Source organism: Lepus europaeus, chromosome 8 (genome assembly GCF_033115175.1).
Source record: "Lepus europaeus isolate LE1 chromosome 8, mLepTim1.pri, whole genome shotgun sequence".
NCBI lineage: Eukaryota > Metazoa > Chordata > Mammalia > Lagomorpha > Leporidae > Lepus > Lepus europaeus.
Genome location: NC_084834.1, coordinates 71,455,769 through 71,467,610, shown reverse-complemented (window position 1 = coordinate 71,467,610; position 11,842 = coordinate 71,455,769). Strand labels below are relative to the sequence as shown.

At 43.7% G+C, this 11,842-nt stretch overlaps 1 protein-coding gene across 5 annotated transcripts in view; it reads left to right on the top strand.

The window, feature by feature from the left end:
* Positions 1 to 11,536, top strand: part of NPNT (nephronectin) — an 81,827-nt gene extending 70,291 nt beyond the window's left edge. For all 5 annotated transcript variants that reach the window (XM_062199781.1, XM_062199778.1, XM_062199779.1 and 2 more), the window contains 2 exons: positions 8,570 to 8,826; positions 10,174 to 11,536. In XM_062199781.1, the coding sequence (XP_062055765.1) occupies positions 8,570 to 8,826; positions 10,174 to 10,269 (353 nt within the window). In that variant the 3' untranslated portion in view covers positions 10,270 to 11,536. The remainder of the gene's footprint in view (positions 1 to 8,569; positions 8,827 to 10,173) is intronic.
* Positions 11,537 to 11,842: the final 306 nt, after the last annotated feature.

Below are 11,842 nucleotides of genomic sequence, written 5' to 3'. Positions count from 1 at the left end.
AGGAATGTAGATTTGACTGCATGCTGACCTGTGCAGTTTGCTGCACGACTCTGGCAGTCGTGTGTGATAGAATGGTGAATAATCTTTATAATCATAATGAATAACTCTTTCAGGTAAGGTGCATTGGGGAACAAATTCAAGCTAAATTCAGACAGCTTATTTTATTTATATGCTGACAGTCTGTGTAATATATTTGATTTTTAGAATTTGAACGCTATACTTTAGAACAATTTAGGACGACTTCAACATTTTTTATTATACATAAATTTTTGTGAACCAAATTCCCCTTGAACGTTTGGTGGATAAATGGAAGAGGGTTGGAAATTAGGGTGGTAGACAAAAAGAAAGAAAAAAAAACCACCACATTTGGAATGGTCGTTGGGCTGTTTCAGTGCAGAACAGATGGACAGGAAGTGGTTGCTGCTTGGGTGACTGATGACTCCTGATGATTGGCTCTGGCCCCTGGAGGATGCTTTTCAAGGCTGGTTTAAGTTTTCCCAGCCCCGTGGTATTGAATTTAGATATTGAAGACACATTGACCTAACTAGTTGATTCAGAGCTGGAAGGGAAAGTGATTGTGTGTGCTGGCGTGGCCAACATCATAAAAGCTAGGTTAGGGATACATACAAGGTATGGCTTATGGCTTAGAACCCAGCTACACAGCTTGGGGGTGGAGGGAAGGTGGGACTGAGCGCTAAATGTGAAAAACTCTAGAATTTGAGTGGATAGTTGAATCAGTATGAATGCTGTTGCTACCAAAAAGATGGGTCATCTTCATAGAAATCTGGTATTTTTCCAGAATGGAAAAATCCATTTTTGGTTCAGTGGTTAATCCACTTGTACTTCTTTTTGGTTTGAGAACTGTATGTTACTGAAAAGAGAATGACTTGGAAGGAATGGTATCTTGAAGCCTATGGAAAACAGGTAAAGAAACCATAATGTTTAGTCTGGAAAAGATGTACTAGAGCAAGGTTGCTTTTCTTTTTTTTTTTATTTTTTTATTTTTTTTAATTTTTGACAGGCAGAGTCGACAGTGAGAGAGAGACAGAGAGAAAGGTCTTCCTTTTGCCGTTGGTTCACCCTCCAATGGCCGCCGCGGTAGGCGCGCTGCGGCCAGCGCACCGCGCTGATCCGATGGCAGGAGCCAGGTGCTTCTCCTGGTCTTCCATGGGGTGCAGGGCCCAAGCACTTGGGCCATCCTCCACTGCACTCCCTGGCCACAGCAGAGAGCTGGCCTGGAAGAGGGGCAACCGGGACAGGATCGGTGCCCCGACGGGGACTAGAACCCGGTGTGCCGGCGCCGCAAGGCGGAGGATTAGCCTAGTGAGCCGTGGCGCCGGCAAGGCTGCTTTTCAAATAATTGTCCCAGAGTTAGAGTTGTTCTCTGTGCCCACAAGGAGATGAGAGGTATGAAAAATGGGTGAAAGCTGCAGGAAGTATGATTTTGGTTCACTCTTAGAATGAACTTTGTAATATGCAGAGCCATCTGAACAGAGAGCAGGCTGATATAGAAGTAATGAGTTCTCTGTGCTGGAGGCATCTGACTGGGTGACATGTGGCCAGGTGTTATTGAAGGCTTTTTTGCATGTCACATAAATGTTGGATTTGCACATCTCAAAGGCCAGCTCTGAGAGCCTCTGATTCAGAATGGAATGTCCCAGGCGATCTCCAGTGTATTATTGAGTAGGCTTCTAGCTTAGAAATCAGGATGGGGAGCTGGCGCTCTGGGTTACCTTCAGGCGCAGCATACCATATGGGCAGCAGTTTAAGTCCTGGCTGCTCCACTTCATATCCAGCTTTCTGCTATGGCCTGGGAAAGCAGCAGAAGATGGCCCAAGTATTTGGGCCCCTGAACCCAAGTGGGAGACCTGGAAGAAGCTCCTGGCTCCTGGCATCCGATCAGCTCAGCTCCAGCGATTGTGACCATTTGGGGAGTGAACCAGCAGATAGAGGATCTCTCTCTCCCTCTCCCTCTCCTTCTCCCTCTCTGTCTCTCTAACTCTGCCTTTTAAATAAATAAGTAAATATTAAAATTAAAACAGGATCGAGAGAGCCAAAGATGGCACAGAGCTGGCACAGAGCGGGAAGGAATGCACAGTCTATGTCAGGGGAATTGCATAATATACCAGGGAATTGTAACCATACCTGAATAGGAGAATGCTAATGTGTGTGTGTGTGTGTATGTGTATCACATGCAAAGAACAGGATATAAGCAATTATATAATTTCTGCCTGTTATTCTAATTACCAAATTGCTTACTTGTTTCTATCCATATTAAACCATTTGTAAAAGAATATATATTTGGGCCGGCGCCGCGGCTCACTTGGCTGTGGTGCCGGCACCCTAGGTTCTAGTCCCGGTTGGGGCACCGGATTCTGTCCCGGTTGCTCCTCTTCCAGTCCAGCTCTCTGCTGTGGCCCGGGAAGGCAGTGGAGGATGGCCCAAGTGCTTAGGCCCTGCACCCGCATGGGAGACCAGGAGAAGCACCTGGCTCCTGGCTTTGGTTGGCGTGGTGCGCCTGCCGCAGTGGCCACTTGGGTGGTTAACCAACGGAAGGAAGACCTTTTTCTCTGTCCGTCTGTATATTTGGGTTTCTAGTTAGACTTATTTTAATGATATACGGTTCTTTTCAAGATCTAGACTGGCAAATACTTTCATATGCTAATATAAGTTCTAAGGAAACTCTCAAACTTGAAGCCTTGAGAAGCAACTCAAAACATGTGAACTTGCAAAATGCCCTTCTTGGTGCTACTAGGTTTTATTTATCACATGCACTCTTGAGCCTAATTGTGAGATGTAAGATTAATACATCCCTCTGAGAAACAGAAAATTGTGCTGCTGACAGATGTGCTGTGCTCCAGGTAGGTAGCTGTGGCCCTGAGGACACTCCTTTCTCCCGTAGATGGCAAGGCTAGGCCTGGGGCTCATTCCTGGAGCTATCATCCCTGGAGAACAAGAGTTAAAAGCAACCAACTCAGCACCCTGTCCACTACTGAAAGCTACAGGAGTTTCCTAAAATAACTCCTAAGTATGCTAGTTTGTACATACAACTTTAAAAACATTATTTTGAAATACACATAAATGGGAAAATAACAAAAGTGGAAGACCCTGCCATCTCTGGCTTCCATCCACTCTCCCCAGATACAGCCAGTCTCTTGTTATCTTTCCAGAGAGATATTTTTGCACACAACAGCACCCCCCTCTGTACCTTGCTTTTGTTCCTTAATGATATTATCTTAGGAGTAAACCAGAACATGGACTTGGAAGCCAGGATGACTGGGCTGAAGCCTAGCACCATTGTTTACTAGCTTACTAGCTTTGACCTTAAGCAAGTTACTGAAATAGGCATGATCAACATATTTAAACCATTTTAAGCCATGTTTGGCCTAGAGCTACCGTTGAAATGGTATTAGCCATGGAGGTTGAAGATTGCCCTGTGTCAGTCCTTACAAAACACCTTCATCCATGTTTATGGCTATTACTGTTGGTCACCAGATGTCACACAGAGTATGTAACCACCCTGATACAGAGGAACATGCCAGCCTGCTGGTGGTTCAGACGGTGCTGCAGTGGATAACCCTGTATTTATATTGCTTTATATTTGTTTGAATATATCATATTTGTGGAATAAATTCCTAGATACAGAATTGCTGGGTCAAGGGAATTTGCATTTGGAATTTTGATAGATTTTACCAAATTGCCATTCATAAGAGTTGTAACAGTTTATATACCCATCAACAATATTTAAGAACCATCCCAGCGCCAGCGCCGCAGAACAACAGGCTAATCCTCCACCTTGCAGCGCCGGCTCACTGGGTTCTAGCCCTGGTCGGGGCACCAGATTCTGTTCTGGTTGCCCCTCTTCCAGGCCAGCTCTCTGCCGTGGCCCAGGAGTGCAGTGGAGGATGGCCCAAGTACTTGGGCCCTGCACCCCATGGGAGACCAGGAGAAGCACCTGGCTCCTGCCTTCGGATCAGCGCGGTGCGCCGGCCGCAGCGCACCAGCCAAGGCAGCCAGTGGATGGTGAACCAACGGCAACGGCAAAGGAAGACCTTTCTCTCTGTCTCTCTCTCTCACTATCCACTCTGCTTGTCAAAAAAACAAAAACAAAACAAAACAAAAAAACCATCCCAGCACAGATACTGTAAAATTTGTTTTTAATCTTTGTCAAGCTTGTAGGTGAAAAGGCAAGTCATTTTTACTTTAATTTGCACTCATAATTGTAAAAAGTTGACCAGGTTTTCATATATTTAAAAGACATTTTTTCTCTAATGCCTCTTATTTTTCCTTATTTTTTAGTATTGACTGATAAAAGTTATCTATATAAAAAGGAAAATGTTCCCTTTTTCACGTGTTACAAGTGTAGTCTAATTTTTTTGCTTGCTTATATCTTAAAAAAGTAAAAATTTGGGACCATATGCTCTCCAATAAGAAATTACTAAATGATTAACAACGTACTTACAGCTATGAACTGTGTATATTTTCTGACATAAAATGGCTGTGATTTATCAATGTTGCCAATTTAAAGATTTACTTGAAAGTCAAAATTAGAGAGAGAGGGAGACAGAGATAGCTCTTCCATCTGCTGGTCCACTCCCCAAATGGCTGCAACAGCCAAGAGCCAGGAGCTTCACCAGGTGTCTCCCATGTGGGTGCACAGGCCCAAGCACTTCCACTGCTTTCCCAGGTGCATTAGCAGCTGGGACTCAAACCCTGGGACTCAAACCAACACCCATATGGAATGTGGCATCACAGGCAGTGGCTTTACGTACTATGCCACTATGCCACCCCCCAATATTGCAAATTTAGTATTATTTTTTAAATGTTCATATTTATATGCATGTATTTGAAAAGTGCAGACATCAAGATGTTAGAAATGTCTCTTGGTTATGGGTTTATGGTTTATTTAAATCTGTATGCTCTTCTCTTTCTCTCCCAGTGGACACAGATTTTTAGGAAAAAAAATTAAGCAATTTGCATTGGAAGGGTAAATGCCAGCAAACCATAATGATTTTATTTCTTCCTGGGCTGTTTTTTCAGGTAGACCATAAAATACAAAGAACATCACTGTGAAACTCCCTATACCTTCCTTTTACCAAGGAGTTAACGGATTAAAGTAATAGACTCTATGTTATTCTCTTTGTTAGTTGCATTGATAGAGTACCAACCAGTATAGAATTAAAATTTAGGGGTGGGTATTATGGCACAGCAGAATAAAGCACTACTTAAGATGCCCACATGCCATGTTGCAGTGCTGGTTTCAGTCACAGCTCCTCCACTCTTATGCAGTTTCCCGCTAATGCATCCTGGAAGGCAGCAGAGGCAGCCGACATTGGCTGAAGAGCTTGGGTCACTGCCACTCTCACGGGAGACCCGGTGGAGTTCTTGGCTCCTGGCGTTGGCCTGACCCAATCCAGGCTGTTGAAGGCATTTGGGGAGTGAACCAACAAATGGAAGATTTCTCTCTCTGTCTCCCTCAACCCCTCTCACTCTGCCTTTGAAATAAATAAGTCTGTTAAAAAATTAAATTGTATCATGTAGCTTTCTGATTAAGTTTTCCAGTATATATTATTTATTCTCCCTGCATCTCAAAAATATCTTTGATGTTATACTTTTTTTTCTTTTTTTTTTTTTTTTTGACAGGCAGAGTGGACAGTGAGAGAGAGAAAAAGGTCTTCCTTTTGCCATTGGTTCACCCTCCAATGGCCGTCGTGGCCGGCGCGCTGCGGCCAGCACACTGCGCTGATCCGAAGCCAGGAGCCAGGTGCTTTTCCTGGTCTCCCATGCGGTGCAGAGCCCAAAGACTTGGGCCATCCTCCACTGCACTCCCGGGCCACAGCAGAGAGCTGGCCTGGAAGAGGGGCAACCAGGACAGAATCTGGCGCCCCGAACCTGGTGTGCCGGCGCCGCAGGCGGAGGATTAGCCTATTGAACCATGGCGCCGGCCCTGATGTTATACTTTTAAACTGAATGAAAATATTTAATATAGTTTTGTATTTGATCCAATATTTTAGAATCAGAAGTGAAATTTTTATGTAAGAAGAAACTTGCTTGGGAGGCTGGACTGGTTTTTCCCTTAGTTTCTGTTCTAATTTTATAACATTTCCTTAATTACAAAAGGAAAAAAATTCTTCATAGTAAAAATGGAATTTAATGGTTAAGGTATGCATATACCACATCACAGTTCCTGGGTTCAGTTCCTGGCTCCATTTCCCAACTCCAGTTTGCTGCCAAGGCAGACCCTGGGAGGCAGTGGTGATGGTTCAAGTAATTGGGTTCTTGCAACCCACTTAGAAGGACTCCCTTTAGAGCTGGCCCTGGCTGAGCCCCTGCTGTTATAGGCATTTGAACCAGCAAAAGGGAGCTCCATCTGTCTCTGCCTCTCAAAAAAAAAAAAAAAAAAAAAAAAATTAAAACCAAAACGTTGTTGCCCTCAGAGCAGCTCTGTAGAGGAAGGATAATTGTAACCTCATTCATCATGCTTAAAATTTTAGAGTTCTAGATACTCGTAGAAAATGATTAATTTGAATCTTATCAGGAGCCTTGGTTTGTCTGGTTGTCCTATTTGCTGGCAGTTTTGCACAGAGCGACATGAGTATGAATTCCATAGAGATTTAACATCAGCTTTGTTTTCTTAAAACTTGCAGGTTAACTGTAGTAACCTCATATCTTAGTCTTTATCACAATACCTGTATTGATTCAAAATCCTATAGGGAGACATTTAAAATCCATGTAAATATTTTGGGCCCAAATATTATGTGGGTTGATATGTTGGGGAAAGGTGTGGGCTGGTGAGAGGAAGTAAGAAATTGTGTCTGTGTTTTTAGTGATTTAAGTATCTGAGTCAAACAACTGTCTCCCTACAGTTTCTTGCTATCTTCTTAGAACATCATTTATTCAGGCTGGCGCCGCAGCTCAACAGGCTAATCCTCTGCCTGCGGCGCCGGCACACCAGGTTCTAGTCCCGGTCGGGGCACCGGATTCTGTCCTGGTTGCCCCTCTTCCAGGCCAGCTCTCTGCTGTGGCCCGGGAAGGCAGTGGAGGATGGCCCAAGAGCTTGGGCCCTGCACCCGCATGGGAGACCAGGAGAAGCTCCTGGCTTCAGATCAGCGCAGTGCACTGGCCGCAGCGTGCCAGCCGTGGCGGCTATTGGAGGGTGAACCAACGGCAAAGGAAGGCCTTTCTCTCTGTCTCTCTCTCCCACTGTCCACTCTGCCTGTCAAAAAACAAAACAAAACATCATTTTATTCATTCAACAAACAACTTCAAACACCTACTTCATGCTAGGAGTGTAATGCGAGGTGTGGGAGAAAGAAAGGTTCTGACTTCAAACTGCCTTTTGGGTGCATTTAGCACCGTGCCTAGGACATCATAAGCATCCCAGCCCTGCCAAATCACCCAGGGCCTCCGAGAGACCAGAGGGGACTTGAGAGAGGAGAAGACATTCCAATCTTGGGTTTTACATAAATGAAGTACCAGCAAGAGATGATGATTTCTCGTTTAACTGAGAAGGAAATGGGTTTCCTACCAAAGCAGACACATGTGTTCAGCATTCCAACCTCATTTTTCCTGTGGACACATAAGTGTTGAAGCATCATGTTTTTCAGCTGGCTGACATGAAGCAGCCTGAGAGAAGTGTCGTTTGTGCAGAGTTGAGTTTCAAAAACACCACTTCGAACTCTCCCTGGAGACGCAGCAGCGCCCTCTTCACTGTTGCTTAGACTTAAAATTGTAGTTCCCTGACAACAGAGGGATGCAAATTCCATAGCCCTAGGTATCTGAGGACATCACCAAAGGAACCTGTCTAACGTGGAAGTTCTAATTAACATTTTGTGTTCGGGCATTTATATGTAAAGGAATATATCCCTAAATAACGTCATAGGTTTGTTTCAACAAAAAAATATTTTGAAGTACTTACCTCCAAAGAAAACTGGTGCTCTTGGAAGATGGGTAGGGTTTCCAAGACCCCTCTGCGTCCTTCCAGAGTTAGGTATATACCAGTGTGAGAGGCATGGCGATTTCTAGTTTTGTTTTTTTTTTTTTGTTTTGTGTTTAAAGATCCTTCCATCTTTAGAGATTCAAAAATAAAGGGAGGAGAGCATAAACAGATGGAGTCCCCTTTAAATCAGCGTGTCCAAAGGTGGATTGTCCACGCAGGAAATTCTCCCGGGCAATTTGGGGTCACCTCTACCAGATCCCCCAGCTGATTCTGCTGAGGGGTTAGGCAACACAGACATAAAGCACTGAGGGTCAGGAGATGCTGAATGGGTGTGTCTGTGGACACTGATGTTTGTCTCAACATTTTCCCTGGGGATACTCACAGTGCTCAGGTTTCTGATGGTTGTGTATCCTTGGCGTAACTTCTCCTCTCCAGGAGCAGAGTGAGTGAGAGTTTTCTGTAAGCACATGCAATTTAAGACAGGCATTGAAATAAGTCGTCTGGAATTCTTAACAGAGGATTGTCACAGTCCAGAGTTTGTTAAAACAAAGAAAGCAAGCTCCTGCCCAAGCTGTTTGTGCTCGCAGGGGATATCATCACGTACACACGGTCCTGCCTTTGCCATTGCAGGTGGACGGTATCTGACCGTATCGGCAGCCAAAGCCCCAGGGGGAAAAGCCGCTCGCTTGGTGCTACCTCTCGGCCATCTCATGCACTCAGGGGACCTTTGCCTGTCCTTCAGGCACAAGGTGGAGGGGCTGCACTCGGGCAGCCTCCAGGTGTTTGTGAGGAAACACGGGGCCCACGGAGCAGCCCTGTGGGGAAGAAATGGTGGCCATGGCTGGAGGCAGACCCAGATCACCTTGCGAGGGGCTGACGTCAAGAGCGTAAGTAGATCCGCAAAGGAGGCAGAACCTGGGAGCTTTTCCTTTCATAGGAGAACTCTGGGGTCTGAAGTTGAAGAGGCCTCGCTCTGCTCTGTGAGTTCAGGCTCAGACAAAGGTTTGCGTTCCTCTGGGCATGCTGGCTCCACTCATTGCCTCTTTCTGTAATCCCGTTCTGCCTCTTCATCCTCCTCCATTGCAACCTGTGCCTCACCACCATCCCCACCCGCGAAGACCCTCTTCAATGAAAAAAAGAAAAAATGAATAGAAAAGTAAAAACAATTCCTGGAGGCTTCAAAGGGCAGGGGTGGTGAGCCTAACGATGCTTCCTTTCCCTTTTCCTTCTAACTTTTACTACCATAAATTAATATGGAGATGGTTCTTTAAAGTCCATTTTCCCCCTTTGCTCCAGAGATCAAAGTGGGATCTCTAGAGTGGGAACCCACAACTGCAATTAGAAAGCACTCTTCTGTTCAGGACAGGATGTGGGAAAGACTTGGATTGAATAAATTTTATCTTATGTCTTAGGTAGCAAGAAAATAATCTACAACAAAATGGATGAATGCATTTGGAAAAACATCATTTTTATGTTATTGCCTGTAAACTTATTTTGTTAGGAAATTCTGCATCAATCTCTAGGTACAGTTTTCCAGAAACTATTTTAGAAAGAAAAAATCGACTTCATTAATATAGCTATTATCAGAGTAATATGATTTTTTTCTTAAATTTTTCTTAGTATTACAGTATTTGGAGAAATAAAACAAGATAAAAAACTGTTTCAAATTATATCATTGATGGATTTGAATCTTTTTTAAAACAAATAGAGGTTCTCTACAGAAGATAAAATACTAGAAGAGTGAAAGGTTTTATTTTCTAACAGTGTCATTGGATCATGGTGTTTGATTTATCCCATTTTTGGCAACAAAGCCACATGAACCAAAAGGAGGAACTAAGAAACACCTGAGACAGACTGCATGATTCTGATCTTTCAGAGATGTGGCGCTTCACTTCTGACCCTCATATCCCATCACATTCTCCTAAGCTTGGTTACCTTTGACAAAAGTACATACTTTGTATGCATTCATAAATTCAAATAGACTACAGTTTAGAATGGCTTTTTAAAGAGTAGTTGATTCTGAGCAATGTGCTCTGATGAACAACTTCCTGATGCCTCAAGTGTCTTTTAAATAACAAGCCTTCAGTGACACTGGCAACTAGGTTCTGTTCTTTCCTCCTGTTAAATAAGTTCCAAATTGAGGTTGGGGGAAGGTTGGCCTTTGTTTTGCTGAAAGAGCGGGCATTGGAAAAGGGGCAGAGGAGGCTTGACTGGTGTGTGCGTTCTCTCCCTAGGTCATCTTCAAAGGTGAAAAAAGGCGTGGTCACACTGGGGAGATTGGATTGGATGATGTGAGCTTGAAAAAAGGCCACTGCTCTGAAGAACGCTAACAACTCCAGAACTAGCAATGAACTACTGTGTTGCTCCCTCTTCTTTTTTCCAATCCTCACCTTCTCTCCTCTTCTCCCTCTTGACAGGCTTAAGAGAAGAGTGGGTCAGTCGGTCAGGAGAAAGTCTGGTTGGTGACCCGTGTCTCAATGGCCTGCTTTTGCAATCCCAATGAGCAGTGACAAGGGTACCTGTAGACACATATAAACCACCTTTTGGTGTTGCCTTCCACCCTATGTCTCTTTTAGGAAGGCCTTTGGTGTGGTGATCCATACTATCTTTCATCCTGGTTACAAGATGCTCCTTGTAGCAAAATATGGAAGTTTTCAAAAGGAAACTGTGCAAGTGGCCATTCTGTTGTCTGTTGAGTGTCGCACCATGAGTAGTATTGGCTTCCCTTAAGATGAGATGTACAACGTGCTTGTGAAATCGGTTTATCCTCTTCATTTTAGTTAGTTCCGGCCTGACCTGAACTCTGACTTTTACTGTTGATTACTTTGTAAAAGAAGGGTGTGTAATATATCGAGATGCATCTATTCTTGTTACCCGTATTTTTCTTTTAAAGACAATTATGTAGAGTGGGCACGTAACCTCTCGTAAGTAGTATTGTGCTTTGTGTAAATGTGCTATTGATATTAAGTATTTACGTGTTCCTAAGATTTACAGACTCTAGTTGCAAGGTAAAAGGCAGCTTGTGATCTCTTGAGTTAAAAAACACATGGTGAAATGTCATTCGGTTCTATGACCTTGTATTGGAAGCAAAAGAATATCGGCAGAAGTGTCAGGTTGTGGTAGAAGAGTGATGAATTTTTCTAATGGCCTTGAGTTTGATCTCTATGAAGGATAGTAAATCATTCAGGGAGACAAGAAACTGCAGTTAATCCAACTATTACAAGTTATACTTTAAGACAAACAGCTTTTACCATCATAACATGGCTTTCGGGTAGTTTGTGAGAAGCATTGTAAAACTTCCGGTTGTTTCAGAGAAAATATCTTGTTGGTGGAAGCAGAGTGAGAGGAAGCATGGGGAAAGCGCCATGGGACAGATTTTCATCTTGCTTTAAATTGATGCAACTTAGGCAGGTGTAGCTTGTAAGTTATGAGCTGTATCAAAATGGAAGAAGATGCAAGTCCTGGGCTTAGAGGCATTGGATGTGTTGGAATGAGCTCTATTTCGAGAAGCAGGATAAGATTGGAATTGTAAGATCCATGAATGCCCAGTGATATTTCTTCCTTGCATATTCTACCTTTATTCTAAAAAAAGAAAAAGACTTAAAAGGCAACTTACTCCTGAGGCTTTTCTTCATTTCAGATTAAGTAATCAAAATATTTTCTGCTGTTTTTGCCAGGAATCACAAAGATGATTAAAGGGTTGGAAAAAGAGATCTATGATGAAAAGATAAAGGAACTGGGATTATTCAGCCTGGAGAAGAGAAGACTGAGGGGCAAACCCTTGATGCTTTTCAAGGATGTGGAGGGTTGGCACAGAGAGGACGGTGAGCAGCTGTTCTCCATATGCACTAAGAATAGAACGGGAGGGAGCAGGCTCAGACTGGAGCATGAGGGAGCGTTTCC